This window comes from Haemaphysalis longicornis, unplaced genomic scaffold, assembly GCF_048455015.1.
Source record: "Haemaphysalis longicornis isolate Haplotype H1 unplaced genomic scaffold, Haemaphysalis longicornis Haplotype H1 scaffold_10, whole genome shotgun sequence".
Classification (NCBI taxonomy): domain Eukaryota; kingdom Metazoa; phylum Arthropoda; class Arachnida; order Ixodida; family Ixodidae; genus Haemaphysalis; species Haemaphysalis longicornis.
The window spans coordinates 123,362,255-123,390,193 of NW_027526204.1; the positions used below are offsets into that span (position 1 = coordinate 123,362,255).

Below are 27,939 nucleotides of genomic sequence, written 5' to 3' on the forward strand. Positions count from 1 at the left end.
TTGTAGATGGTGCGGCGAATGGTTACCCAGCGTTCCCCGCGCGCTGCTCACACCGGTGGGCGCGTCGGCTGGACGACTTTGTCGTCTGCTTTAGCGACAGTTGTTTTGCGCCTGCTTCGGCGCAGCTTCGCGTCCATTGCGCGCTTCCTTGCACAGCTTGATTAACTTGATTCCTGGGTGACCTGGACCCGACGGAATTAAGTGGTTGCACGGCAAAGATACGTCAAGGGTTGGTTTGCAAGGTAGGAAAACAAAATTAGAGACAACAAAATGTAGAGACAACATACAGACGTATAGAGAAACGCTACCTTTTGCGCACTGCTTCCTATGATGGGACTCCGTTTCCTAAATTGGTGAATACCGACTCGGTTGTGTTTTAAGAGGCGTTACAAAAGGCTAAAGGAGCAACTAGTTCTGAAGAATAGCGATTATAAAAGTTCCCTAAGCGATCTCGCCATTCTCAAACATACGAAACTGACTAGCTTAAATCGGTATAAATGGGAATCACTAACCTCACATGCCCAATTGTTTCGGTGTCAGCGCTTGTGTCGCGCGGTGGTGTAGCCCCGAGCTAACGCATCAGGATGGCTAGGTTCCGCTCTCTCACCCTTCGAAAGACACTCCCCACCGTTTTCTTTCTCCCGACTCACGCCCGGGCTACAGCGGTGGCGTCAGCCGCTCGAGCCCAGCTGCGGGGGACGCTGCTGCGTTCGGGACACCGCCACCACGAATTCCAGGTAACGGCTGGCAGAATCACCGGTTTCACTCTTTGTAGAGCCACGTGTGGGAATTGAAGTGACGTCGCATAAGCAATATTTGTGGGTGTATGCTTTACTTTACAACCACCTTCACAGCGTGGATTGGAATTAATTTTTTACTGTATATAGTGAACCTACGGGACTACTACTCAGTGCCGCTTGGTTCTTCCCGACAGCCTATACACTGGAAATTACCTTTAGAAAATCCAGCAGGCATTTTCACCTTTCTGCCCCACATGTGACCCACGAGGAGACATCTGTATCGTTATATAGGTGTGTTTAAATCATATTGTGCACATGCAGAAACTCCTATTATCTTTCTGCAGGCCGCTTGGTGCGGAGCTTGAGTTGGGACTGTTTTGGGTCCTTGGGCGGGTCCCAGTGAGGCTGCGCGTGAAACCAAAGCTGTCTCGGTGGTTCTTCACTGGGCAGAGTTTTGTGAAAAAAATTTTTATGTGACTGAGAATTTCGCGTGCATCATCTGACATCTTTCTATTTTTATCGTTCCTTCCCTCCCCACCCCCCCTATCATCTGGCGTAATAAGCCAGCTCTACGACTCGGCTAAAATCGCCGTTATAGGGCGAAACCCTTTGGTAGCCGTCTCTGGGCTAAGCCGTGTTGTCGGCAGTAACCGAGCGAACGATGGCAAGACCGACGAGTGCAAGAAAAAGCAAACGATGAAAGAAAGTAAAGGAGGAGAGTGTCGCGACATTGAGAAGGGAGGGCGGTTCGCCGTGGCGGCGCGAGCCAGCGCTCTCCGAAAGTGTGCGGTGGGGAAGGGGAAGACGCAGTATTCTGTGTCCTCACGAGGCGCTAGAAGGCGCGGCCCTTGGTGAAAACGTAAGGCGGGTGTGCGCGTGACTATGATGTGCTTTCGCGTAATACGCATTTCGCGGTCCCTTTTTGAGACTCACTTCGCACCGCCGACGCAGAGGCTCATTATCTCTGCCGTCGAGAGAACCCACGAGTGAGTTCTGCCTCAGCGCACTGCTGCTGCGCCCAAATATCGCATTGGGGAGTGTCGTAATCGCTAGCCAAATTTTCTTTTCAATTCTCTCTCTCTCTCTCTTTCGCTCTTTTTAACGTGTAGTCTAACTCTCCAATGCGTGGAAAGAGATTGGTGTGGGAACGAATGGATGCGAAGGCGAACTCTTAGCCCTTATGCATGCGAAAAGGAGGAGTGAAAATTTATTGAAGCCTTGCTTCTCACATTTCAAAGTTGGTTTGCAAATGGGAGAAAAAGAAAATGCAGATCAAAAGATATGTGTTATCCGGGTGTAGACGCCAAGAATACAGACTCAGGCTAACGAAACAGGTTGGCGTCGTTGTTTTGTAGCCTGCGCACACCTCGAGAATGAACCCGCACCTCGCCCAAGCCTGTAACTTAGATAACGTTTATTAGCTGCACCGATGATGTCCCAAGACACGTGTAATAGTAATGCAAAGATATGCTATCAGCGAAGCTGCTTAGCAAATCAGAATTTTTTGTGTTCGCAGTTAAAAATACCAAGAAATTGCCGAGCGCGGGCCTCGCGGCGACCACCCAGCCGTTAAAAAAACCAAGAAAATGCCGAGGGCTCGTGTGTGCGTGCCTCTGGACGATCGCCCAGCGTCCCCGGCGCACGTTTGCGAGCCAAGCTCTCACTCAGGGAGACTGGCCAAGATCTTTGTAAAAAAAAAAAAAAAAAGAAGAAAACTCCAGCGTTCGCTGCAGTTGTGGCAATACTTGCTCGGAACGAGAAAGACACGTCCTAGCGTACGTCCCTCCAACGTTATGTCCAATGATTATCACTTTCAAAAAAATGAAGGAAGCTCCCACATATAGCAACAATGATGGAGTAAAGGTCGTTGCGGCAGCGAAGAAGAAATAAATCGACTGCGATCGTGGATTTAAACCTTCATGATGGTCGTGGCGGTTGCGTACAGGTTTGTGAGCTTCCTTAGTGTGAGCTTCCTTCATTTTTATATAATTTTGTAACGAAGTTGCTTTGTTCGAAGTCTCACCTCATGCGATGTGTTTCATGCTTCCAGGTGCAGTGCACAGAAAGTAAATCACGTCTGCTTATAATGAATTATCGCTTATAACGAATTTAAATCGCAAGGACTTCATTACAGCGACGGTTTACTGTAGTTGCGTTTCCCATGGCTTTTAAGTAGCATCGAAGTCGAAAAGAGAGGGGGGGGGGTGCTCCCGTTTCCAGTTATTCAACATTAATTTTTTTGGTAGCGCTTATTACATACGTGTACTTCAAGAGGAAACGCGGAGTAAAAGTTAATACTGGGCTACCATAGTTGCACTGCCAAAAAACCTTACCTTAAAAACACAACAAAGAAAATATTGTGATGGATTGATACGGATGCATATACCAGGTTCTAAAACATCAGATAAAAGACCCGATGATGGCCGAAAGTACTGTTTTTATTTTCCGATTTTTTTCTCGTGCTAGATCTGGAGGTTACTCTATGCCAGCCGAAAAAAATGCCACATTAAAAGCACAATTTTGCCTTTTCCGGTGGCAGTAATGATCTCGCAATTAGCGTGGCATAAAACCCATTACTCGTGAACATGCATTTATCGGGAGTGATTATGTATCCGTTCTGCTGGTGCAATTTTTGCAAAAACAGTGGCAGCCGGGCTTTCCGGGGCATGCAGTCACTCAGTTATGAGGTCCGCCAGAAATGTGGCGATCTCTCCAGGCCACAGCGTAACGATGGCATCGCCAGTGTCCCTCTCGATGTTTATCTCGGGTGCAGGCAGGCGAACGTCGTCCATCCGTTTCGGCCGACCGCTCTCACCCTCCTTAGGCCAGCGATGACGGGTCGCACCAGGGAGGAACTGGTTGGCGCCCAGTGTGAGCGGCCGCAAGTTGCTGAGCCGGTAGCCCACGAGAAGTCGCTGCGCAGCACGCACAGTATGCACGCATATCGGGCATAAATGTTGTTTCAAATTAAAGCAGTTACAAGAAACGGCAAGGTCCTCAGAGGCGTTGCCGAATCACCCCCTACCCTTAACGTTCATCTTAAGCGCAGAAAGAAACAGGGACACAGTAGACAAGGACATGCGCTTGTCCTTGTCTACTGTGTCCCTGTTTTTTTTTCTGCGCTTAAGATGGACGTTATGGAGTACCAACTAGCCCGAACGCAAGCCCACCCCCTACTTGGCGACCCATGTTGCCAGACTATATTCCCGTGGCTCTACCAACTGCAGCGGAACTTTGTTTTGCTTGTTTTTACTTTTTTCTCTATCTCCTTGCCGGCGGAAAGAGGGTTTGCGTCTAAGTTCCGCGCAGTGCGGGCTGGCATTTGGTCGTCGCTGTTTCCCGTTCGCTCCTTAAACGGCGGCCTCGGATTTGTGATCTTCGCCGGCCACGCCTCGCAACCCTGGACTTTGACTAAGAGCCGCTGTTAATTATTGATAGTGACGCTGGCTAGTCAGTGAGCGGAAGCGGTTTGGCCGGTGTGGTAAAATCAAGACAGACTGATCACCCACAGTTGCGAAAAAACACCAGCGAGGATTGCTGTACTGGATGACTCAGTATGTCTTGACATGTACCCAACAGGCCAAACCGCTTCCCCTCACTGACTAGCCAGCGTCCCTATCAATAATTTCAGTGACTCTGGCTAGTCAGTGAGCGGAAGCGGTTCGTCCGGTTGGGTGAAATCAACTGTGACTGCTCCCATCGCGGCCATGATGCAACACTAATTGGACCGTTGCCAAGCGCTGCGCGGAACTTAGTCGGACGCAACCATTTTTCCGCCGGCAAGGAGAAACAGAAAAAAGTAAAAACAAGCAAAACAAAGTTCCGCTGCAGTTGACGGAGCCACGGGAATCTAGTCTGGCAACATGGGTCGACGGGTAGGGGGGTGATTCGGCAACGCCTCCGAGGACCTTGCCCAAGAAAAAAAAACGCCTGTTTAAAACGGACCAGAGTAACAGTGGTACACCTTGTTATCATCAGCGAAAGGGAAAGCGCACAGACTGAAGACTGCCTAGCCAGAGCGCTAGCCATGGCTATAGACTGAGCGACCAAGCGCCGCCGAAGCGGCTGTTACAGAACCCTCGCCTGGTGACGTGGCATCGCAGTGGCGAAGCTATGAGCGACAGCAGTTGCGACGCCTCTCCGCAGTAGATCACATGGCGCGACGTTGCGCCTGCCACACTAGCGCTCCGGCAGCGCAAGGTCATTGCGACGCGATGAATTACCTTGCGAGACATGGTGTAGAAGAGATTTTGCTCTAAAATGCTAGCCTACGTACTTATGTTACTAGGTAGAGTATTTTTCAGAATTTTCTAGGCTACGCTGAAAGGGCACTGGGAGGAAAAAAATCAATGTACAAGCTTCCATCTCGAGGGAGGCTGACACATTTTATGCCGAAAAGCTAGAGAACACGCCTTTTTTTCATACTGTAATAAAGCAGTTTCGCCACAGTTAAAGGTTAAGCTTATTCTTCGAATTCTTTGCGTTCCAGACGGCTTAGGTATGTCCAGAAAGTTTTAGCAAACACTACGTGAAAGCACTATGCACTTGTGACCAGCGGCAAATTTTCTGTATTTTGAATATTATAAATTGAAGGATGTGCATCAGATATATGTCAGGCATTTTGTGAGCAATAGAAATACTTTTTTAGGGTATATTGTGAAAGAGTATTAAAACGGTCACGCCTAAAAGTGACTAGATGATTACGTGAACGAGCCGTAAGAAACCGCCACTTTTAACGACAACCAAAGAAAAAAAAATCTTTTTTTGTCTGTGCTGTTTGCAATATCTTCTATATTAGCCATTTTAAAGACCCTTGAGGATGGCTTTGGCTTGTCCCGCCGTCAGATTTGTACGCAACGTCACACACCCGGACGATACCATATGAAGTGGCAAACGTATAAGGAGGACAGTACTGTGTCTCTGGATCAATGCCTAATTGTAGCCGTACTTTTGATAAGATTTCGTGATTCCAGTGGTCGCTCAACACAAATTGTGAGATGAGTGTTTTTCGTGTATGTCAAGTAACAAAATTATTTTTCTTATGACCCGTAATACACCTATCAATTGGGTGTCCCCTTGCGACGTGGCTAGTACCGGACCCGCTTTTCTCAATTCAATTACAGAGGCGTCTTGTTCTACTAAATGGACTTGCCCAGGGGAACACTACGACGTCGCGACAGCAACAAACTCTCGTATATACAGTTGTCGCCATGAAACGTGTTCAGAACGACAGCAATGGACTGCTCAACTTCAAGAAGGGCAGCGGCTATCGCGCAGGCCTTTCGAGTTATTGCAAACCTTCTTGCTACTTTGGGGCTCTGCGTTGCCAAGCACGGGAGCCTTTAGGAATCCCTGGAACGCTGGCTGATGTTTGCTAATCCGGAGTACATACTTATTTTCCATATGTGAAAAAACGATTTAGTCTTTTCTTGTAATCATTCGAAAGGCATGTCTCTAGAGTAGATTGATAGGGTCATCATTGATAGTGGTACCCGCTACAAAGGGGATACCACTTCAATAATTCAATCATCATCATCATCCTGCTTCAGCAATGCCTCCAACGAAGGCCCACATCTCACACAGACACATAGCAAAAAATGATCTAAAGGTCTTTTCAAACGAATTATTTCGAATACTTTGACGCTTAGTTGATGGCCGGAAAAAGAACTGCCTCTCTGAGCGGGCTTCGCGTTACTTACAGTGACGTTGACCTGAGCGGTTTTCCTCGTCAGAGCGAGGTGTTCGAGGCGAAGCAGCGCTTCACTTTCAGACAACCTCTCGAGCGTCAACACGTGCACTGTCTTGGGGAGGCTATAGCGGAGTCCCGAAACCTGGAACGAGGCAGGTAGATGTCATCATCATCACCATCATCACCAGCCTATCTACTCCCACTGCAGTGCAAAGGCCTCTCCCATTAATCTCCAACTACCCCGGTCCTGCGCTAACTGCGACCAATTTGTCCCCGCAAACTTCTTGATCTCATCTGCCCATCTAACTTTCTGCCGCCCCTGGCACGCTTGCCTTCTCTAGGGATCCACTCTGTTACCGTTAATGACCACCCTTGAAGGTAGATGTCATGTGTCGGTAACTAACCATTTCATCGACATCTTGCCTTCAACTTCCTAAGTTTACTCTTACTTTCCCTAACGGGAGTGAAGCAGCTCGTAAGCGAAGCGGTGCGAACTCCAGTAGCTCGCGTACATCGTTAGCGGTCTACGCATGCGCAGTTCCGCCTTTTTTGCCTGCGGTGGGACGTGGCGGGCCGTTCAAGTACTAAGCTAGGACTAAATCTCCCCCATGTGTGTTCGTTGACGATCGCTAAAGCGGTGCAGTGAAAATTGAGAGGAGGTGTCCAATGGGGAATGAATGCAGTACAGTAGCCGACCGATTTTTCGGACCTGCAGGGGAACGAAAAAAAAGTACGAATAAAAGAGCAGTCCGAAAAATTCGCGGGTCGCAAAAACGAACTTTATTTTATTTAAAACAGAACTGCAGAAGTCGCTAATGGTTCTTTGCCTTTAATTCCTCCTTCATGAGAGAACGTCTGCTTGCATCTCTGGAAGCGTCACGTTTTCTTCGTGAACACTGGACAACAACGCCAAAGCGTTGGCAATGTCTTGCGTTGACGGTTCCGGGCGGTCGTGAGGATCTTCGTCGGAGTCAGAGCCGCTTTGCGGCAGCTCGGTCACATTGCGCGCGATCTCGTCGTCCATTGCCTCCGCGCAAACATTATGTTGCTGCCCACTGCAGCAAACTCTCAAAAGATCGCGAAAACTCAAAGTTGGTTACCCCGGCGGGAGTCAAGCCAATCCCCACCCAATACGAAGCTAGCCACGTGGTTAGGATTGAAGGTGGCGTCGTCCGGGAGTCGCCCCCTTGCTGTGTCGCGGAAAATTTTGAACGAAAAATCGAACACTTGGCTTTATTCGGCCCAAACTATCCGTTGTTCATACACATTACTCCTATCACACATCTGGGGGTTCCTCGTGAAAGTCCGGAATATCCAGCAACTTGAAATTTTTGGAGTCCGAAAAAAAACACGGTCGGCTACTGTGTAGGTGCTTGTTTTAATCCTAGACTACGCGCGTGTATTCCTGGCTTCCACTGAGAAAGAAATTGTGTGTATGCACAGCCTTTAATAGAAGTTCCTGAACCACACGAAATAGCTAATTGAGAATTTGAAGAGTACGCGTATTTAAAGGAGTACTGACACCAATTTTCGGCGTTAATATTATTGCACAGTTCGCTTCCTTTCGTCAACAGAATACACTGGGTGAAACATGAGTGGCCTGGGACGCGAAGAACATGCTTTCATTGGATCTCATTTATCGCGCAGACGGAACAGTACGCAGAGCGGCACTCCTCAAATGGACATCAGCGTGACATCATCCCGTGGTAGCCAAAAGAAGTGACGCGGGTACCACTCGTCAGAAACTCGTGACGTAGCTTCACACGCGCGTCCCCGCGAGCGGCTACTGGGCGCTGGCGCCTTCAGAAACGTGTGCACGTAGCCAGAGCTAGATGCATAATCGCGGCCCAGAAAGGCACTGTTGGCAAAAATAAAGTTCCACACACGGGAAAGGAAACGATAACATAGCCCGAAATCGCAATAGAAGTCTCCATCGGGAGTTTTATTGAAAGTGGTAATCGAATTTCCGCCGAAATGGTAGGCCTAGAACCTTCAGGCAGCTCAGCCGTTCAGCTCCGGTGGAGGTGCGGTCGAAAAGACGCCCGCACCGGCCTCCGCAGTGTTTTGACGTCCGCACAAAGGGATGAGGTCATGCCGGGATGTTCGGGATTTTGTCGTATGCGCCTTTCGGGCTGAAAGCGCGAAAAATTGAAACGAATAATTTTCAGGCCGTTCACTGTAATTAATTTTCTTGCGCTGAAGTACTTAAAGTGCTGTTTCGTGTTCGCCAGACTATTAAGCAACGATAAAAAATATAAAAATGGATCATAAAATTTTCATGTCCGTACTCCTTTAAGAGTACGTTCTAATCTCTGGAGTGATCAGTATCGCGAACATAAAAAAGGCGACTCGTAAGTGTCACGGTTTCTCATATAGCCATTGCTTTGATTAGCATAAAACTCATGGGAATAATCGTTGTATCACTGCATGAACAATTACCCCAAGCGACAGTCTTTACAACAATGGCCTCAAATCGTCCCTCAGTTGAAACGCAATGTCGTAGGTATTAGCTATGCCAGCACATTGCGCGTGTGCGTGGCGCCTTGTGAGGAACAACACAGCGCGCAAAAACGGGAGACAACAGAAAGAGGCACAATGCACTCACAACTAGTGTTTATTAGGAAACAAAGAATATATGCACGCAAGTGTGCGCTTTCGCAGGGGGACAAGAAAAGGCTGATGCGGCTCTCCATAGAATAATAAGCTAAAAAGACAAGAAATGACAGGAAAAGAGCGTGTGCAAAAGGGCTGACAAGTCGTGCGAGCATATGGCTGTTACGCTTTATTACGGGTACCACTGTCTTGCAAAGAGTGTACGTGGGGCAGACGGGACGCTGCCTAAATATTAGACTAGGAGAACACTTAGGGACGATAACCAATCGCACGTATGCAAATTTTCCCGCACATTGCAAACAGTGCCGATGCAAACCCCGTTTCGGTGATGCCGAAATGCTCGTCGAGCATAGAAATCAGGTGGTTAGGGAGATAGCATAATCCTTCTACATTAACCTTTATCAACACGACTGCGAAGACAGTAGTTTTGGGTGTGTTGAGCTTTTTTCTGTCGCCCCGTTCTTTTGCGCGCCGTGTTCCCTCCCACGATGAGTTACCAACTCGCCCAACTTTGAGTGTCTTCTAAGGATCCCCGCCATGCTCTTTGTTTAAAATTTTCGCTTTTAGACATATGGACACGACTTCACGTTCGTACCCCGCAGTGCGCTGTACGAAAAAGCACAGAGAAATCCACTCGCTCGTTTCACAATCGTACAGCTCGGCTGGCGTAAGAGCAGCCCAATATCGTTGTAAAAGTTGAGGTAACTCACAGTGCCTCTCTTGGGCTTCCACGGCGCCGGCCCAAAAGCGAGCAGGGGCCGGTAGACGAGTCCCAGTGCCTGGTGCCGCAACGACTGCTTGCCTTGCCCTCTGGATCCTAGAAAAAGTCGATGCGTTCCCTTCGCCACAGTGATGGTGTCATCATGCCGGTCTATTTCCTCCAAAGGTTCGGGGTTCCCAAGGTCGTCATTGGTCGAGTGCCAACGATATACCTGCGCGTGGCATCACAGCCCTGTAGAGGAGGATTGTTGTAGAAACATCACAGGCAGCGTTGGGAGCCTAAAATATCGCCTGAAAGCGCAGTAAAGACTGGGAAGCTTCTTACAGAGACATTGTATGCTTCTACTCTCCGGCGGGGGTTGATATCCGTCCGTCTACGCGTAGCGTCGAAACAAAAATATTCGTCTCCACTTTCTCACGAGCGCTCGTTATTATAAGGCAGGTATGCGAAGGGAAACAGGTGTTGTCTTTCTTCTGTTGTTTTTTCCTATGCAGACACTTACTTCACCTTGGAGATATCCCGTAAATCTGGTAGGACAACACAGGTATCTTGAAAAAATTAGCAGTGACTTAGCTCCACTATGCCAGGATATGCGTAGCATGAGCTAAGGTTCAGCTGGTTATTCTTAGGCTTCCAGGTTGTCTAGGATTAGCTGATGAGCTGATTAGCTGTAGGATCATGCTTACAGCTGCTAATACTATTTCCAATCCAATCCAATCCAATCCAACCCAATTCAGCCCAGGACAGTCCTGTCCAGTTCAGTCCAGTCACTGCTCCTCGCGCATGCGCAGCACGGCTCTCTAGGAGCCACGCGAAACAGCTATGCCCCGGCGCGGCGTCAGAATTGGCTACTGCGCAACGGAGGCGCACAGCTGGGCCCGCGCCGGCGCCAGTGCGTCTGCCGCGGCTATGACATCACTCCTCTGGAATGCGCAGACCGGTGAATGTGCAGACCCAACAGATACTTTTTGGAACTGATTGTTTTTTTTTTGCATTCTTTGGTTGTTATTTCTTTCTTCATGTGGCTCTTTCTTTTCGTATTTATTGCCCGTTCAGTGACAAGAAACTCAGTTAGTCAGCGCCCTGTCTGTGTGACCTTTCTGTAGTCCTGTTTCCCGCGCTGTTTTATAACTCAGTGCAGACTCAATTCTCTACACACCCGTGCTCCAGTTGGATTGGATTTCCAATCCAATCCAATCCAATCCAATCCAATCCAATCCAATCCAATCCAATGCTCCTCGCGCTTGCTCAGCACGGCCCTTCAAGGTTCACGCGAAACTGCTCAACCTCGGCCAGTGTAGCTTACGCTACAAAAATTACACTGAAATTCGTCGCTAGGGCGATACTATGACTTCGCCGAGTTTTATTTGTAATTAGCTCACAGTAAAGCTGTAAACGCTTCAAAATCCCGTCTGCAATCAATACATGCCTGTCTACGGAGGGGGCAAGGTTAGAGAAAATGGCTGTAACTCTTTTTTCCTAAGAACTATCCTGAAACGAATTATACGACAATTAACCGCTATAACGACTCGAACATTACTTCGAGTTTCACGTACTAATCATTATTAGCTAGTTCGTGGTTAAGTTCGAAATATTCTGGAATTTCGGTGGTCAGTCAATCCAGGGACTTCTACGGTAGTGAAACATGTTAATCTCATGGAATAAATCTCTAGTACTCTCAAGTTTTATTCAACCAATTAACTAGTAAGTGGGGTCAATCACCAATTATATATAAAAAAAGTTTTTTTTGTCGTGCAGACATGGGTCGTCTATGGTAAGAGGCACCACGATTCGCTGCTTGTCCTTTTTCACAGGGTGTAATGGCCAAATTTTTTTATTAGTGCGTAAGCATTCTAAATTTTTTCTCATGGAATAATTGTGCATCGGTTAGTAATGAAACGCGTTGCGCTGATATCAATAAAATATCACATTCATATATGACTGCTCGATTATTGTCATATGCGTAGATTAGTGATGCCTTCTTGTATGGGGCTCGCTTTGTAGGAGTCTAGCCAAGTGAAGTTGGCTTTCCCGTATTATACAGAACGATTAAAATAAAGTCGACAGATTTTAAAAAAAATTAGGCGCTGAGATATACGGGAAGACCAGCACTACAGAAAGGTTATACGCCAAGGGGGACACACTATGAGGTGGTAACTATTGATGTCAGTGGCTTAAACTAAACTAAAATTGAATAATTGACGTTTTAGTGGCTGAATTAAGCAGGCATGTCTGCATTGAGGAGTTAGACGCAATCTTATTTCTACGCAGTTTCATTTGGCAGAATTTTTCTAGCGCATTCCTACTCCGAGATATCGAACTGCGAAGTTTAATTGCCGTTCGCATGATTACGCATGCAAGACATTGGAGACCGGCGCAAAGCTCCTCCCTTATGTGACGTGCGTGCTGTGTACGGTACTTAGAATGACAACGGAGTGGAGGCGTAGGCAAAAGTGATAACTGGCACTCTTTCAGTCTTGGCTGGCCTTATCGCAATCTGCACTAGGCGGAACCTCTATGGGAACACAGAACAAAAGGGAGGAGATTTGCGCCGGTCGTCGCTGTCTAGCATACGCTGTCAACACACGGTCGACAGGTTTGCGCCGTACGCGAGATGCCTATATACTAGGTCGGCTTACAAGCTACAAGGCTATTTATTCACTGCGCGTCGGTTACGGAAGGTGGAAGAGAACGCCAAGCAGATTAGCCGTTTCATGTTTCAAGTGTGAACGCTTTATAGTGTTAGTTCTAAGATTTTGCAGAATCAGCTTGCGGTTCCTGCGGAGCGCACCGTTCCTGTTCACCCCCTGCTTCTCGATGCTATTCTCCGCTTGCTGGCCTGGGCACACGGCGCCCGCCAATGAGAGAGACGCCGGTCTGCCATCGGCGTCAGGAACAGTTGTACAGAGAAACCTATGCCCCAAAAAGCCTGCCGAAGCGCGAAGAGCCGACCTAACAGCGCCACCGGCCAGACGCGCTTCCGCCGCTCGAAGTTCACCTTCACACGCCCTGCGGCAGGCTTCGCGGATTCGGTTGCTCGAGATGCCGGGCATGCGTTCTCGCTTTCGTCGCCGGTGCTCCTTTTGAGATATACCGACGCAGTCGTCGCCACAGACTAGGTAGCCTGAAGGTACCAACAATGGTGACGCCGTCGTCTAAAAATCCCGACTCCATTCCCATTCTATTCCGGGCAAAATGCTCTCAATTCCATTCCTACAAGCGTGCTTTTCATTCCATTCCCGTTCCATTCCAGTATTTCGAAAAGGTGGAATGAATCCGGAGTCATTCCAATTCCCGAGTGGTAACTCCGCAACACTGCACTGCGCACACAGTAAGAAGCCTTCCGTATCACCATCTTCAAACAGATATAGAGCAATGACAACGAGGTTGAACAGTTTTCGCGAATTTGAAAGCCGCGTAAGTGTTTCGTACGCAGTAGCATCATCGCTCCCTAAGTCGCCGAAGTTCATGCACTCCGGAATGGCCTCACTTTTTTCCGTCATTTTGACCTTTTGTAGCAGCGTTTTCTTCAGTAAAGTCAATAAAATCGCGTTAGATGGTCACTTGACATTTCATGTTACGTTCACGAATACATCAAACCTTACGGGTGGACTTTGGGAATTAGAAAGTGTTCCTAACATCGGGAAGTTCCTAAAGCCGCGATTGATAAAATCACGTTACAAGAATTTAGATTCAGAAATAGCTTTTATCAAATTGTCTAAATAATGGAGGTCATGCCATGCACTCGCACAATATCCAGGAAGGGAGATGGTTTGTTTGCAAATTTCGCTGCTGCATAAAGGCTGCAAAACCTAGATTTCGTTCGATCAGCACCCTGTGTCTCAGTTTATGGCGCATGCAAAGTAGGATTAAATTTACTACCATTAGTTCCATGTGGCCTTGCCGCTGGCTTGTTCCACCCTGGGGTCGGTCGGGGAAGATAACCATCATGAGGTTTCTCGCTACGTCCTGCGAGATGTCAAGAGGAATTCGGTGGCTACAACAACGACATACACCAATTTTATTTACCCAGTGTACTGGAACTGTAGCCGAGCTGAGCCCCGTCTATAAAGTGCAGAAATCGTGCTTTCCTAACGCAAACGTTAAGCTTGTGGTTTGAATTTGCTATACGGACTAAGCGACTCTGGAAGGATTTCGTTGATGCTGCGGAAACACCACGAAAGCTCAAACTTTGCTCGGCAGTACTCTTGGATTAGGGAGCAGCAAGCTTTAGTGAAAGACATGCCAGCTCAGATTACAGAAAAGAAGCGGATTTAGGCTGCCATGTAAAGTCGAGAAGGGACAACGAATGGGCCATCAGGATAACAGAATGACTGCCAAGATACGTGACTAGCAATTGGGGAAGACAGATAACTCGATAAAGGGATGAGAAATTTTGGGGACAACAGTGAATTAAGGAGGCTGAAGCAGGGAGTAGTTGAAAGTTTTTTGGAGGGTCTGCGATCCAGGAGCAGACACATAGCAGTTGACGATGATGATTCTGGTGCTGATGACGATGACGACAACACTGATCACCCGAATTTACATAAGCAGTGTACTTTATTGTTTTCCTTCGTTATTGTTCCATGAAGTTTTTATGTAGTAAGGGATTTGAAATTAGTCGAACATTATCATTCGCGCACAGGAAATATCAGGTAAAAAAAAATTCCCCCGCATTTCCCCGAACGGGAGTATGAGGAAGTGCGAAGGGTGATGCTATGAGGGGGAGTTTGTTGAAGTTTGGTGGCATTTTGCCCGTTAGTTACATTAACACCCCCTCGTGATCACGTTCGGCTTAACACGCCTCGTTTGTCCCTCTGCGGAAATCTTGGTGAATTAACGTGTATGTTCGAGAGGAGGAGCGCACCGCACCGCAGCGCACCGCAGCTGCAAAGCGCCGACCGGAGTGAAGGGAGAGGAGGCGCAGTCACGTGAGAGAATGCAGAACTAGCGGGTTTGTAGTATCACGTGTACACCACGCAGTTATCAAGCCGCTATAACGCCGCTGAGTCGCCAACGCACGCCGCTGACGACGTAGTTTGAATGCGTTAAAGATATAAGGCGCGTTACTAACACTGATATCAACGTCGCGTCCGTGGCTTAGTCGGTAGAGCGTCGCGCTGCGGCTGCAAAGTCCGCAGATCGAAACCTGGCGCCGGATGCTGTTTTTTTTATATATAGTGTAGTGGCCTGGCTGGCGCGCCGAGAGAGGGTGTTGCGAGCTGAGAGTAGTAAAGGGGCTTTAGGAGAGTAGGCGAGGGGGGAGAGGAGGCGCTATGCGAGCGCGACGATTCAGGCTCGCTTAAGAAGTGCATTCGCACTTATTCCTGGCCAATCTCCCACGTGGGTATGTGCCATGTCAGCGGCCAGGCAGCGCGCGCCCATCTCCCCCCGTTGCTAAGGAAGACGAAAAGCGCGCGCACCCGCAGCTGTTGCTATGCGGACGGCGGAAGGTTTGGGGTCGCTTATAAAGTGCATTCGCACTTAAAAGGCTTCTTTGTGGGATACTTGGTACTGTCTTGAATATAACTTTAGCATTCGCTGCATACTTATACAAGGGACTGGGACAGTGAAGCAGACAAACCATGCGTTTGTGGGGAATCTTTGTTCACGAAAGTATCGTTTGTATTCTGTTTAAATCATCTCTATCACAGGCACTGCGTATCTTACTTCAATGTAGATCCATGAGACGATTGGGTAGAAGTTGGCAGGTATAGGCAGCTTGTCGTCTTCATAAGTCATTCTGCAAAATTTCATACAGGTCCTGGCTTAAAAACACACCAAAGGGTTAAAACGCGAATACAAATACACCCTATGCACCATACCATTCGCAGAGGAACGCAGAAAATGCAAAACGCGCGAAGATGCTTATGGTGGACGCATACACTTTTGGAAGTATAATTTAGGACACCGGAAATCATGAGTGGCTGAATGGGGTTGGTGGAGTGAGCTGATGCCAACGCTTCGTTACACAAATTAAAAACGCGTATGGTAAAATAAAATTACTGGAAGTTCTACAGATCTCTAAAAATAAGTGACCATCTCATCCCGATTCCTCTCGAGCTTGAGTGTGGGTCCATTGCTCACGCGTTGCTTTAGAAGCCTGCTTTAGTTTTAAAACCCCGCGACGCAGTCTTTCTCGAGCGCCCTTCGCACACCCCACCAAAGTTGTTTTGCCTTCCAACTATTTCAGTGGTCACGTTCTCTCGCTTCAGGAAAACTGCCCGCCTGTTGCTTCGTTTGCTGTCCACCAGTCGCGACATTCCATCGCCGTCATTTTAATTACATCGCCTTTCGACGCCGAGCAGGTCGTGCACTCGCTGCACACTTCATTTTACAAAGGGCACAAGCGCTGACGGCACGAGTGGGGAAAATGTGCGACGGGCGCGCCCTCCACCGCTAAGCAACGAGATCGGGAGCTGTGCCAGCCATGGTGCCAGCTCAGCACCTCCTCGGCCAGCGTCGCCGCCGGATTGGCTGATGTCACCCCACTTCGTACGAGCTCATCCCCCCACCCCCCTCTCTCTCTCTCTAGTCAATGAAAATGGCGAAGGTACACTAATCAGTTTGGATCATCAGAGCAAAGCGATTGCCCAAAGCACTCACGTCCTGCGCACGTTCCTCCAGCCGTTGCTATCCGTGTGAAATCCGTGGCTTCTAAGGTCGCTGTGGAAGACGCTGACAGTGTCGGATCCCAGCGGGACCGAATCGTCAGAATTCATACTAAATGAAAAAAAGAAACACGCATGGATGAGCACGAAAGCGCCAGACAACGTTTCGTGGTGCATGCTAACGTTGCTTAAACCGGGTGTTTCGTGAAGACGGGCTTGCGTTCGGACTAGTTGGTATTCCACAACGTTCATCTTAAGCGCAGAAAAAGAACAGTGACACAGTAGACAAGGGAAAGCGCAGTAGACAAGGACAAGCGCTTGTCCTTGTCTACTGTGTCCCTGTTTTTTTCTGCGCTTAAGATGAACGAGTGTTTCGATCACAAATTGTCGCTGGCATGCTCACTGTAGGTTCACCCGAATGTACATGAGCCTTTTTAAGAGCGAAGATGTTTGGCAAATCACTATTTTTCGTGTCTACAGTTAAAAAAACAAGAAAATGCAGAGCCGTCATGTGCGCGTCTCTCTGGCGACCGCCCAGTGTCCCCGGCGCATGTTTGTCAAGTAAGATTGGAAGTAAGATTGCCACGATTACGGCCTCCGCCGTAATCGTGGCAACACTTTCTGGCAACGAGAAAGGCTCGAGCGTTCACCGTAATTATGGCAAAACGTGCTCGGAACGAGAAAGACACGTCCTAGCGTACACACCTCTAAGATGACGTCCAATGATTATCGCTTCGAAAGAAACGAAGGAAGCTCACACTTATAGCAGAGTCTTTCAGTGCTTCTCTGGTCATGAAACTCCCGGCCAAGTTTCGTACGGGGACAAAGGCTACCATGAGTGGCGCAAGCGCAGATCGGAGGGCATCGGGCGGCCGCCGCTGCTCTGTAGACAGACCGGCAGGCAGGAACGCAGTACAACATGCCCGTTCGCACCAAATTTTTTCGCCACTCACAAAATGATAAGTGCATTTGAGCGGCCCACGACACATAAAGCGAAAGCGCACTGCTGATAAGGCGGCGAGCATCTGTTTTATCTTACTCCGTGGTCCGTTCCCTGCCAAACGCGCTCTGACCACGCCCCCGGCTGCCCTCCGATCAACACCAGCGCCGCGGCGCGGCAGCGTACGAAGCTCTCCCATAGCGTGATTGCGAAGTTTCATGACCAGGGGCGGTATTCTCGAGTTTTGTCCCTTTTGCGTCCCTTTCAAAAGTGTCCCTTTTGGCGAGCCCTGATTGGCTAAAAGCAAACAACCGGAAGTGACGTAATGCAAGCGCGGCAAACCTACTGCCAACGCTTACTGCTTAACCGGAAGTACGTCACATTTTTTGAAAGGGACGCAAAAGGGACGTTTTCAAAAGGGACAGTTACGAGAATACCACCCCAGAAAGGCATTGAAGGACTCTGCTTATAGCAACAATGGTGGAGTAAAGGTCGTGGCATCAGCGAAGAAGCAGCAAATCAGCTGCAAGTGTGAACTTAAATGGTTGTGATGGTCGTGCAGGTTGCGTATACAGCTTCGCTACCTTCAAGTCTTACGCGTTAGTGTGAGCTTCTTTCATTTTTTTTATTGTTGATGCGCGCTTCTTTTCTGCCTGAAGTACGTTGCGCGCGCGAAGGTGTGGGAAAAAAGCGTAAATTTCTTACTATACTTTTCGAGCAAAAAGGTTGCGTGTATTTTCAATGTCGGCGAACAAAGAGTCGCGTGTATTTGACGTGCGAGGCGTTCTATTGCGCGAAGCGTCGGAAAACGAACGTCAGCGTGGCTGAACTATTAGCACAATATTTGTGGGTGGACTATTAGAACGCCGACGTGGGTGAACTCACCCTTTTCAAAATATTCATTTAGCGTTTCAAAACTTGTCTCATCTTATTCTCGGCACGTTACTTTGGGTCATATCGTAGAAGGGGGCGACTCGGGTGGCCTGCTAGAGATGATGCAATGCTCGTGTTTGTACAAACTCCTTCTTTATTGTTGAATAAGTGAAATATATCTAACTAATAACGGTCAACGTGTCGCACTGCAATTGCGTTTTTGACAACATATAAGAAAGGACATAAATAATAAACGATAATGTGTTTTAATTTACGTTTCAGAGCTCCGGCCATTTTCTTGAGAGAACAAAAACAACAACCACAGCAATGACGGTCTTTCGAAGAAAGGTCACCCAAGGCTCTCGCCAGAAAACTGTGTTCGTTTCAGAGCCGGCAGTCTGTTGCATATAATTAGATTTTTCGCTTATAATGTCGAACTCACTCAATGACGCCTTCGACGGATTTTCCATTAAACGGGCTATGAAACAACATAGAGGTTTGGTTCATTGAAAATACCACTTTGTCGCGATAAAAAAGAAAGTATATTCGACGCAAACTCCGAAAAAAAAACGGGATATCAAAGAAAGCATGTTAGTCACTGGGCACTGCCAAGCCAGTTTTCCGCGATTTTTTTTATGACCTCACAGAACCTTCGATTCGATTGACGGCCGCCGACATTCACCATTGCCAAGAAGCGTGACTGGGCGATTCGAGTGGGGCCTCTAATTCCGTTTGATCGTATCACCTGAATGCTAACGAGCAGTTAACATACAGATAACTAGTTTTAGAGCTGGCCATATTATGCTATGTTCAGACTACCGATGCAAAATCCATATCGTGATCTATAGACGTAAAAAAACGGCGTGTCACGCAGGTCGGTTGGCTTAGACATGAAATGGGGTCATTCTTTAAATTTATTACGACAATTGCGGCAACAGTCTCAACCCGGCCTTACTTCACTTATCCGCTTATTACGCCACTAAAGCAACAACTTTTGAGATTTGGAAGTTTCGGTATATCTGTATATTTGGGAAGGGGTGGGGGTTAAAAGGTTCGTGCAGTTGAGCGGAAAAAATGGGCAGGGATGGTGAAAGGACTCGACACAAGGTGCGCTAGTAGAAATGACGTTTATTACGAGGACACATTCTTCAAAACACGCTAAGAACAGATAAAACTGTACAAACGAACAAAAATGGTAGTCACATGAGATGAATTCCGCACGCTCATACACACCCGTCGTCAACCCGTGCGCCAAGAAACTCAATTTCTCCGGCCGTTAGGTGCAAAGATGGCACGCTGATGCAGCTGTCTAGTGCACTCCGAATATTTGCTGTTTTCATTATCTTCCCAGTGGGCTGGTTCCTTGATCTGGAGAGCACTTCACATATATCAAATAACGGGCTGCAAGCACCATCTTTGCAAGCTTTTCAGTGGACAGCTAAGGGCCCATCAATCAATATTTTGCACTGAAAAGCCATACAAAGGGGACACAGCGTAGATGTGCAGTGGCTTCCTGCCCACTGCGGAGTTGCCGGCAACGACGCAGCTGACAAAGCCGCCTCATCTGCCCACAGTATCTGCGCTCAAGCTCTGTCAATCCCATTCACGAGAAAGGATGCGGCAACACTCGTCTCATCAACTGCATGGAAAGCGCAGATGTTGTATTTGGACTGATGCAAGGCAGCAATACGCACCCCTTCACGTGACTGATCCCAAGTGCACCTTCAGAATGCCACCTGGGCTTAGCAAGTGCGAGGAAGCCAATCTGCATCGGCTAAGCTTTAATGTGGCCTACACGGGACCTTACCTCTACAAAATCCAGCAGGCATCTTCACCTCTTTGTCCCACATGTGACTCCCGAGACGACATTCATTATGTTATATGCGTGTGTCCAAAGTACACCGAGCAGAGACAGGAACTCACATTATCTTTGTGCCGGCATCTTGGTGCCGGACTTGAGCTGAGGGCTGTTTTGGGTCCTTGCTCGGGTCCCAATCAGGCTACACGAGCAATCAAAGCTCTCTAGTAATTTCTCCGGAGCACAGAACTGGACAGAGTTTTGTGATTGAAAATTTTGGTTGCATCAAATGACATCTTTTCGTTTTCATTTTTTTTTTTGTTTTCTTATTTCGTCCAGTGTAGCAAGCCAGCGTGAAGGCTCGGCTGACATCGGTGGTCTTCATTAAGGTTATTTTCGCTCTCTATCCTCAATGCCGCGGTGTACATTATTCGCATGCTCACGCAAACGAACGTTAAGGCACCGTCCCGTTTGGCCGACGTAAGACTTTCCACGTTCCCAAGGAAGGCGACAAACAAGGAATTCAACACATCTGACATGCCTACTTCGATGCCTGATGCTGCACTTGTTCTTTTCTGGCTGTGGGCTGGTGAGCACGCATAACCTTGACAACTTGGAAGGCGCAGAGAAGACGACGTCCACATCCATCCTACTTGCTATTTCCTCTGAGCTATGTTATATTTTATGGATATGTAGTGCTACGGAAACCGTGCTTCTTGACTTGTTACCCTCTTCCTGATGCCATGATTCTCGAGCGTCTTAATTTTTTCTGAATCGTTTGTTCCACTAGCGTAATTAACTTTGCTGAATAGCCAGCTGACCGGACACGTTGTGTTTGCTTGTGAACGCTGTCAATCATTGAATGAACACATCATTTGGTAAGAGTTCAACAGGCAACGCTGTGCAACGTCTCACTTCACCACCTTCGCATGTGGTAAAGAGATTAGTATTTTTTTCTTTTTGTACAGTTTTATATGTTATTAGCGCGTTTATAAATAAAACTTCTATGTAATAAACTTCAGTTTCAGTAGCGCACTTGTGTCGTGTCTTTTCACAGTCCCTGTCCATTTTTCGCGCTCAACTGTACGAACCATGGAATACCAACTAGGCCAATCGATCACGTTGTTGAAAAGGTCTTTCGTTACCGGAATGAAGCCAAGTAAGTATAGAAGGCTAGTGCTTCCAAATTGAAGAGAGTTGCATGTTGGCTTCCTGGCCCCTTTAACGAAAAGAACTACAAAATATTTGTCTTCAATCCACACTGTGGAGGTGGTTGGATGGCGAAGCTGTAAACGACACCCACAACGATCACCCATGCGACGTCACTTGGATTCACACACGCGGCTCTACAAAGAGCGAAACCAGACTCTGGCAGCAGTTACCTGGGTTCCGATGGCGCAGCATCCTCGGAACCGCGCGGGCGAACGCACCAGCTACGGCTGAAAGAAAACGGAGAAGAGTGTCTGGCTAAGGGTGGAAAGGAGGGTGACACGCGCGATCTCTCTCACTACCTCCCCTTCACTCTTCTTTCATGCGCCAGCCCTGTAGCGACCGGTGCGCCACAGGTCCGCCGCCCCGAAGACGATGACAACGAAGGCGGGGCTCCTCACGTGGCGAAAACCCAAATCGTTTCTTCGGCTGGACTGTTTTGCCTGATCTGGTTCTTTTTAAGGAAAAAAAATTCTTGGCCAATCCCCCTGAGTGGGTATGCGCCAGTTTATGCGCCACCACCACCACCACGCGCAAGCCTAGACGACGCCGGGAGCTCCTCACTAGGCGGACGCTCACGTGCGCTCGGTTGTTTTTTTTTGCGAAAGCCATAATTAACCATATTTAACTCATCTATATTTGACTATATTCATCTATACTCAGCTACACCAGCGACGGTTGGTGGAGAGGGCACGGATGGCCAGCATAGCCCAAGGCATCCCGGACTAAGGAAGCCTCCCACCAGGCGGGTGCCCTGACATCAGCACCTCGTCTCAAATGAAGTTTATTCATCGTTCATCATTGCTAAAGCCACTGCGCGATGGCCGTACTGGGCGCCTCGCGCCGGGAAGTTCTCTTTAGTCGCTTCTATAACGCCAGCGGACCAAGCCCAATCTTAAATAGTCCTGCTGTTAACACACGCTCTAATTACATTCTGCGGATGGATTTACAAAAGAATGCTTACGATATGTTCGGGCGCCTCACTGTCCAGGTGAACTCTACGTGCGGGCTGTCCTTGTGAAGCGCTATTACTTGCGAGACGCATGGATTGAACTCCTGGTGTATCTCCTCCACCAATGGTCCCTGTGAGGAAAAAGATTCAGGCATCCCGCGAAGTTGGTCCAAACTCTGGTGCGCGAAAGTGGTGAACAGCATAACCAACGTCTATGAGGGAAAGCTTTCAGCTATTTAGTTGCACTTCAGGCCCGCGCCTTGGGAATGTTGCAGGGCAACGCCGCCTGTATAAACATTGCCTAACGCGTGAGCGAAAAATGGTCAAACAGCCACTTTCCTGCTGCTCTCTCTTACCCTTCCCCGCTCCGTAGCCTTTCAGCATGCTTTCGTGTCTGCCGGCCAGCGCCGCTTCTCGGAAACTATGCAAAATAGTTGAAAGTTCCTTTAGCGTTACCGAGGCGACGCTCCTACGCCTTCTTGTTTTTCACCATGCCTGTCTGTCTTAGTCTGTCGCTGATAAAACCCCCTTTGCCACGAAGAAAAATCCCTTGTACTGCCGCAGGCTGATGCGGCTTTGCACGCTTATCTACTTGAATCGGAGGCCCCAAAATTTTCTGAGTGCGGCGTCCCCCCTCCGTACACTCCGCGTTTCGGTCTTGTTTTGCACCCGCTGTTCGCACTCGGCATCGGACTGTACTGTAGAAGCGCCCGGACAGCGTTGCGCAGTAGCCAAGTCTGACGCTGCGCCGGGGCCACTTGATAGCCGTTTCGCGTGGCTCCTGGAGAGCCGTGCTGCGCATGCGCGAGGAGCAGTGACTGGAATGAACTGGACCGGGCTGGACTAAACTGGACTGGACTGGACTGGACTGGACTGGACTGGACTGGACTGGACTGGACTGGACTGGACTGGATTGGATTGGACTGGACTGGACTCGACCGGACTCAACTGAACTTGGTTGGACTGGATTGGTTCGACTTGGAAATCGTTTTAGCAGCAGTAAGCATGATAATCAGCTAATCCTAGACCACCAATAAACCTAAAAATAACCAGCTAGTCCTTAGCACCCGCTACGTATATCCTGGCATAGCCGAGCTAAGCCATTGCTAATCTTTTTCCCTCCCCAAAAGCGGTCCTGTAACCTTTATGTATGTTGCTCACCACATCCGGAGCGGTTTGCAGAGAGGGAAAACGCGCGCACAAACGCGTTGCTCTGCGCACATGTGTTTGGCTCTTGAGGGATAGAGCGAGAAAGAACCAAGTGCAATGTTGTCCACTGTTTGAGAGCACCCGCGTGTTCTGGCGGCACCAATTCACACGAGAGATAACTGAAGCTTTCTATATCAGAAACAACGATGAAAAGTGTGTCAGCCACGCGTCCGTGGCATTACATGAAAATGAATTTTTTTCTTAGTGAATGCATTAACTTAGGTGTTTTGCGGGTTGTTTGTTGAATGTGGACATTATAATCTTGTGTTTATCCAACCGTATTCCTGTAAACATTGTAATCTTGTGTTTATCAAACCACACTATCGAGAGGTTGACCTGGGCACGTGTTCATTCCGAGTACATATTTGTGTTTATGTGTAATTGCGTAATAAAGACATTTGCGAGTTCGCGCCGTCCTGTGTGTCTTCTCTCCTTTCGTCCTGTTTCAAGCTCTATTTAACGGTGTATCAACACCAACTAGTCCAGCTGTCAATTTTACTGATGTTTATACGCTGACGAGGTTAGCCTGACATAGACGCCTGTCTTGCTACAGGAGATTACAAAAAAAATGATGGTAATAAGAGATAAGATAACGGCGATGGCGATGATCCGCATAGTTCATTAGCGCTTTTTATAGCCACAGATACAATCCTGGAATTCTGAGGTAAGTCAGAAGAGATTTGGTCCCACGGTAAGCTCGTTTAGGGGACGAGCGGAAGCCCAACACGTCGCTCTATTGCGCATTTTAAAAATACTGATGGAAATAAGAGATAAGATAACGACGACGATGATGATCCGTATAGTTCACTAAAGCTTTTTATAGTCACTGATCCAATCCTGGAATTCTGAGGTAAATCGGAAGAGATTTGGTCTCACGGTAGATCATTTAAGGAATGACCGGAGGCCCAACATGTCACTGGATTGCATACTATAAAAAATGATGGCAATAAGAGATAAGATAACGACGACGATGATGATCCGCATAGTTCATTAGCGCTTTTTATAGCCTCTGATCCAATCCTGGAATTCTGAGGCAAGTAGGAAGAGATTTGGTCCAACGGTAAGCTCGTTTAGGGGACGACCAGAGGCCCAACAGGGACGACCAGAGGCCCAAGAAGGACGACCAGAGGCCCAACATCTCACTCGATTGCAGATTATCAAAAAATGATGGTAATAAGAGATAAGATAACGACCACGATGATGATCCGTATAGTTCATTAGGGCTTTTTATAGCCACTGATCCAATCCTGAAATTCTGAGGTAAATCGGAAGAGATTTGGTCCCATGGTAAGCTCGTTTAGGGGACTACCGGAGGCCCAACACGCCACTGGATTGCAGATTATAAAAAAATGATGGTAAGAATGAATAAGATAACGACGATGACGATAACGGCATAGTCCAATAGCGCTTTTTAAAGCCACTGATCCAATCCTGGAATTTTGAGGTAAGTGGGAAGAGATTCGGACCCACGATAAGCTCGTGTAGGGGACAACCGGACACCCAACACGTGGCTCGATTGCACATTATAAAAAATAATGGAAATAAGAGATACGATAACGACGATAATGATGATCCGCATAGTTCATTAGAGCTTTTTTATAGCCAGTGATCGAATTCTGGAATTATGAGGTAAACTGGAAGACATTTGGTACCATGGTAAGCTCGTTTAGGAGACGACCAGATGCTCTACACGTCGCTCGATTGCAGTCGTAGTGTCTAGAGAGCCTTTCAAAGGGGCACTAAAAGAGGCATTCTGGGCACTGAAAATTGCGCGCATGTACAAATCTGGTGGTGGAGCTCCTCACGCACGATAAAAAGAGAGCAGAGCATGTAATTAGCCTGTTGAAGCTTGACGATGAGGTGCCTTGTGGGATGAATCTAACGGTGATAGTGGCTGACCTTGACAACGCTGTACTTGACCTTCTTGGCGACCGGCTCAGGCCCTCTCTTGGCTGTGAACACGTACGCGCCGGGTGGCCTCAGGTCAGGTAAGTGCTTCTGCGTGAAGTCGTAGGTGGCGAATGTGTGCTTCAGCCGCACAGCCACTTGAGAAATGCGCAGCTGGATGCTGGAGATGAGTCCCGTGCGAGGGTTGATGTGGACGCGGTACCTCTGCGGGGAAAAAAGCACGTATAAATGTTGTATTTGGAGGCGTCAGCGTGCCATATTTAGGCGGGGCGAAAGGAGTGCTCCGAGACCTAGTCTCTGGTAAGCTGCATTGCAAAAAGTCAACGCCAATTAAACTCAAAGATTATTTCCGCATAGCAAGGCTATGTCGAGGGAACAGGCAAAGTTAAAGCTTGACACAACGCCCGTGCCCTGTATACGGTCACACTAGTGCTTTGGGATGAGATGCGTAGAATAGCTGTTGGAAGTACATCTCTCCCAAAGATAAGTAAGCCAGCACAAACAACAGAAAACAAATCAGGGTCACAATGTCACATACAGGGATAGGGAAGTGGGAGGAATACATATGTATGGAAATAAAAAAAAATACACGGTTGAACCAGGAAGGAGTTTAGTGCAACACGTAAATTGAATATAAGCGTATGCCGTCCGTAGTCGGTTCTTGTATATAATACTATTGTAGCGACGCCACCATCAATATCTTCATTCAAAAACGATGGAGGAGAGCTAAACACAACCACAAACTACACCGTAACTCTCAGATCTAAAGACTAAAATTGAAGATTACACTCTCCGACTTTCCCAGGACCAATGGGGCCAAATCTGCGAAAAGATGCGTGGTAACCTGGGCATGAGACGCACCTGGCAGCTTTTGAAGCATCTTTTGAATCTAAACAACTCAAAAACGGAACAGGTGCATCGCCTCATTAGCATTATCGAAAATTTTCCAGGGTCGAACTTAGACTTTATTCACAAAGTCAAGGATATTTACCTGCCCCAAGGCGCTTGCATTCCCCTTCCCCCATACACAGGATTAGCTAACGCTACTATGGACGGCGATATAAGAGAGGCAGAGGTCAGAGGAGCCCTACTAAATCTTCGGCCACGGTCAGCCCCATTCCCACACCAGGTAACCAATAAAATGCTCAGGAATCTAGGTGACAGCTCTATCACCTTTCTCACAGTATTCTTTAACGATCATTAGAAACAAGGCTCCCTACCGCAATCGTGGAAACACGCTAAAATTAATTTTATCCCGAAACCTGGAAAACCATTGGCATTAGAACACCCTCGACCAATTTCCCTTACAACCTATTTGGGGAAGCTCTTTGAACACATTATTCTCACGCGGCTAGTCTCCCACCTTCGACGCTTCCAGTCTTTCCCACGCTCCATGATAGCGTTACGTGCTGGCCTGTCCACACAAGATGTCCTCCTCCAAATCTCCCGAGAAATAATAACACCACGAAATAACCTGGACACGGCAGCTATTCTTGTCTTAGATCTAACTAAGGCGTTCGACAATGTATCCCACGAAGCCATAATGAACGGACTGGAGTCTATTAATCCGGAAGCCCGCACGTATAACTACATACGTAGTTTTCTATCCGGTCGAACTGCAATTTTACAAATTGGGGGCATTACCTTTGACACGGTTGAACTTCCATCCAAACGAACCCCTCAAGGAGCGGTGCTCTCTCCTCTATTATTCAACCTTGCCATACTAAACATTCACAATCGATTAGAACAAATTCCCGACCTTAGGTTCACCCTATACGCCGATGACATCACCTTATTGGTCACGGGCGGCAGTGATTCGCACATAGAGGAGATTCTGCAGCCAGGTGCTCAGGTCGTAGTTGAAGAAGCTGGACATTCAGGGCTTTCCTGCTCCCCTAATAAGTCAGAACTGCTCTTATTACCCCCTTAAAGAAATTGTAAAGTTTCATCGGACATTAAAATTCAGATAGCGAACAAGCCGATCCCAAAGGTCCCTGTACGGAAAATATTGGGGATGACAGTTCAGCGAAATCGAGCCAATACACAATTTCTCCATAAATTGGAACAGCATGTCAACAAAACTATTGGGCTCATTAGGCGAATCTCTAACCGTCGCAAGGGGCTCAAGGAGGCGGAGTGGATCCGACTGATCCAGGCATTTGTTATCAGTAGAATCACTTACTCACTCCCCTACTTAAACCCCAGTAAAAGTGAATTAGGGAAAGTCAATCGCCTCATCCGCCGGGCATACAAAGCTGCCCTTCACCTCCCATTTAATACGTCTACTGCCAGACTCGAGGGACTTGGGATACATAACACGGCAGAGGAGCTCATCGAAGCCCATTAATCCAATCAGGTGGTCCGCCTATCGAAAACTCAGACTGGGCATCACATTCTCAAGAAATTAGGAATAACCACTCTCGACGACTTTGAAGCAAAATCTCCCATCTCTAGCGACATTCACTCCAATCTCATCATCAGACCAATCTCTCGCAACATGCGTCCTATTCACAACGCCGTCCGTAGAGAACAAAGGGTACGAGCTCTACGCAAGCGTCTCCCGGTACGACCCGATGTAGTATATGTGGATACTGCCGAATACAGGCACTACAATGTCTACACCATCACTGTAAATAATGACCCCGATAACCCCCCACTCGCCTCCCTGACAGTTAA

The 27,939-nt window shown here is 47.9% G+C and overlaps 1 protein-coding gene across 1 annotated transcript; it reads right to left on the minus strand.

Annotated features, from left to right (window-relative positions):
• Nucleotides 1–3,230: 3,230 nt before the first annotated feature.
• On the minus strand, nt 3,231–27,139 carry LOC144160070 (lysosomal alpha-mannosidase-like). Its single transcript, XM_077691680.1, has 10 exons — nt 27,086–27,139; nt 25,255–25,467; nt 22,159–22,277; nt 21,368–21,424; nt 16,370–16,486; nt 15,434–15,506; nt 13,646–13,732; nt 9,753–9,974; nt 6,440–6,571; nt 3,231–3,655 (listed from the first exon to the last, which is right to left on the minus strand). Exons 1-10 carry the CDS (start codon nt 27,137–27,139, stop codon nt 3,413–3,415), a joined length of 1,317 nt encoding a protein of 438 aa, XP_077547806.1. The 3' UTR covers nt 3,231–3,412.
• Between the last annotated feature and the right edge of the window lie 800 nt (nt 27,140–27,939).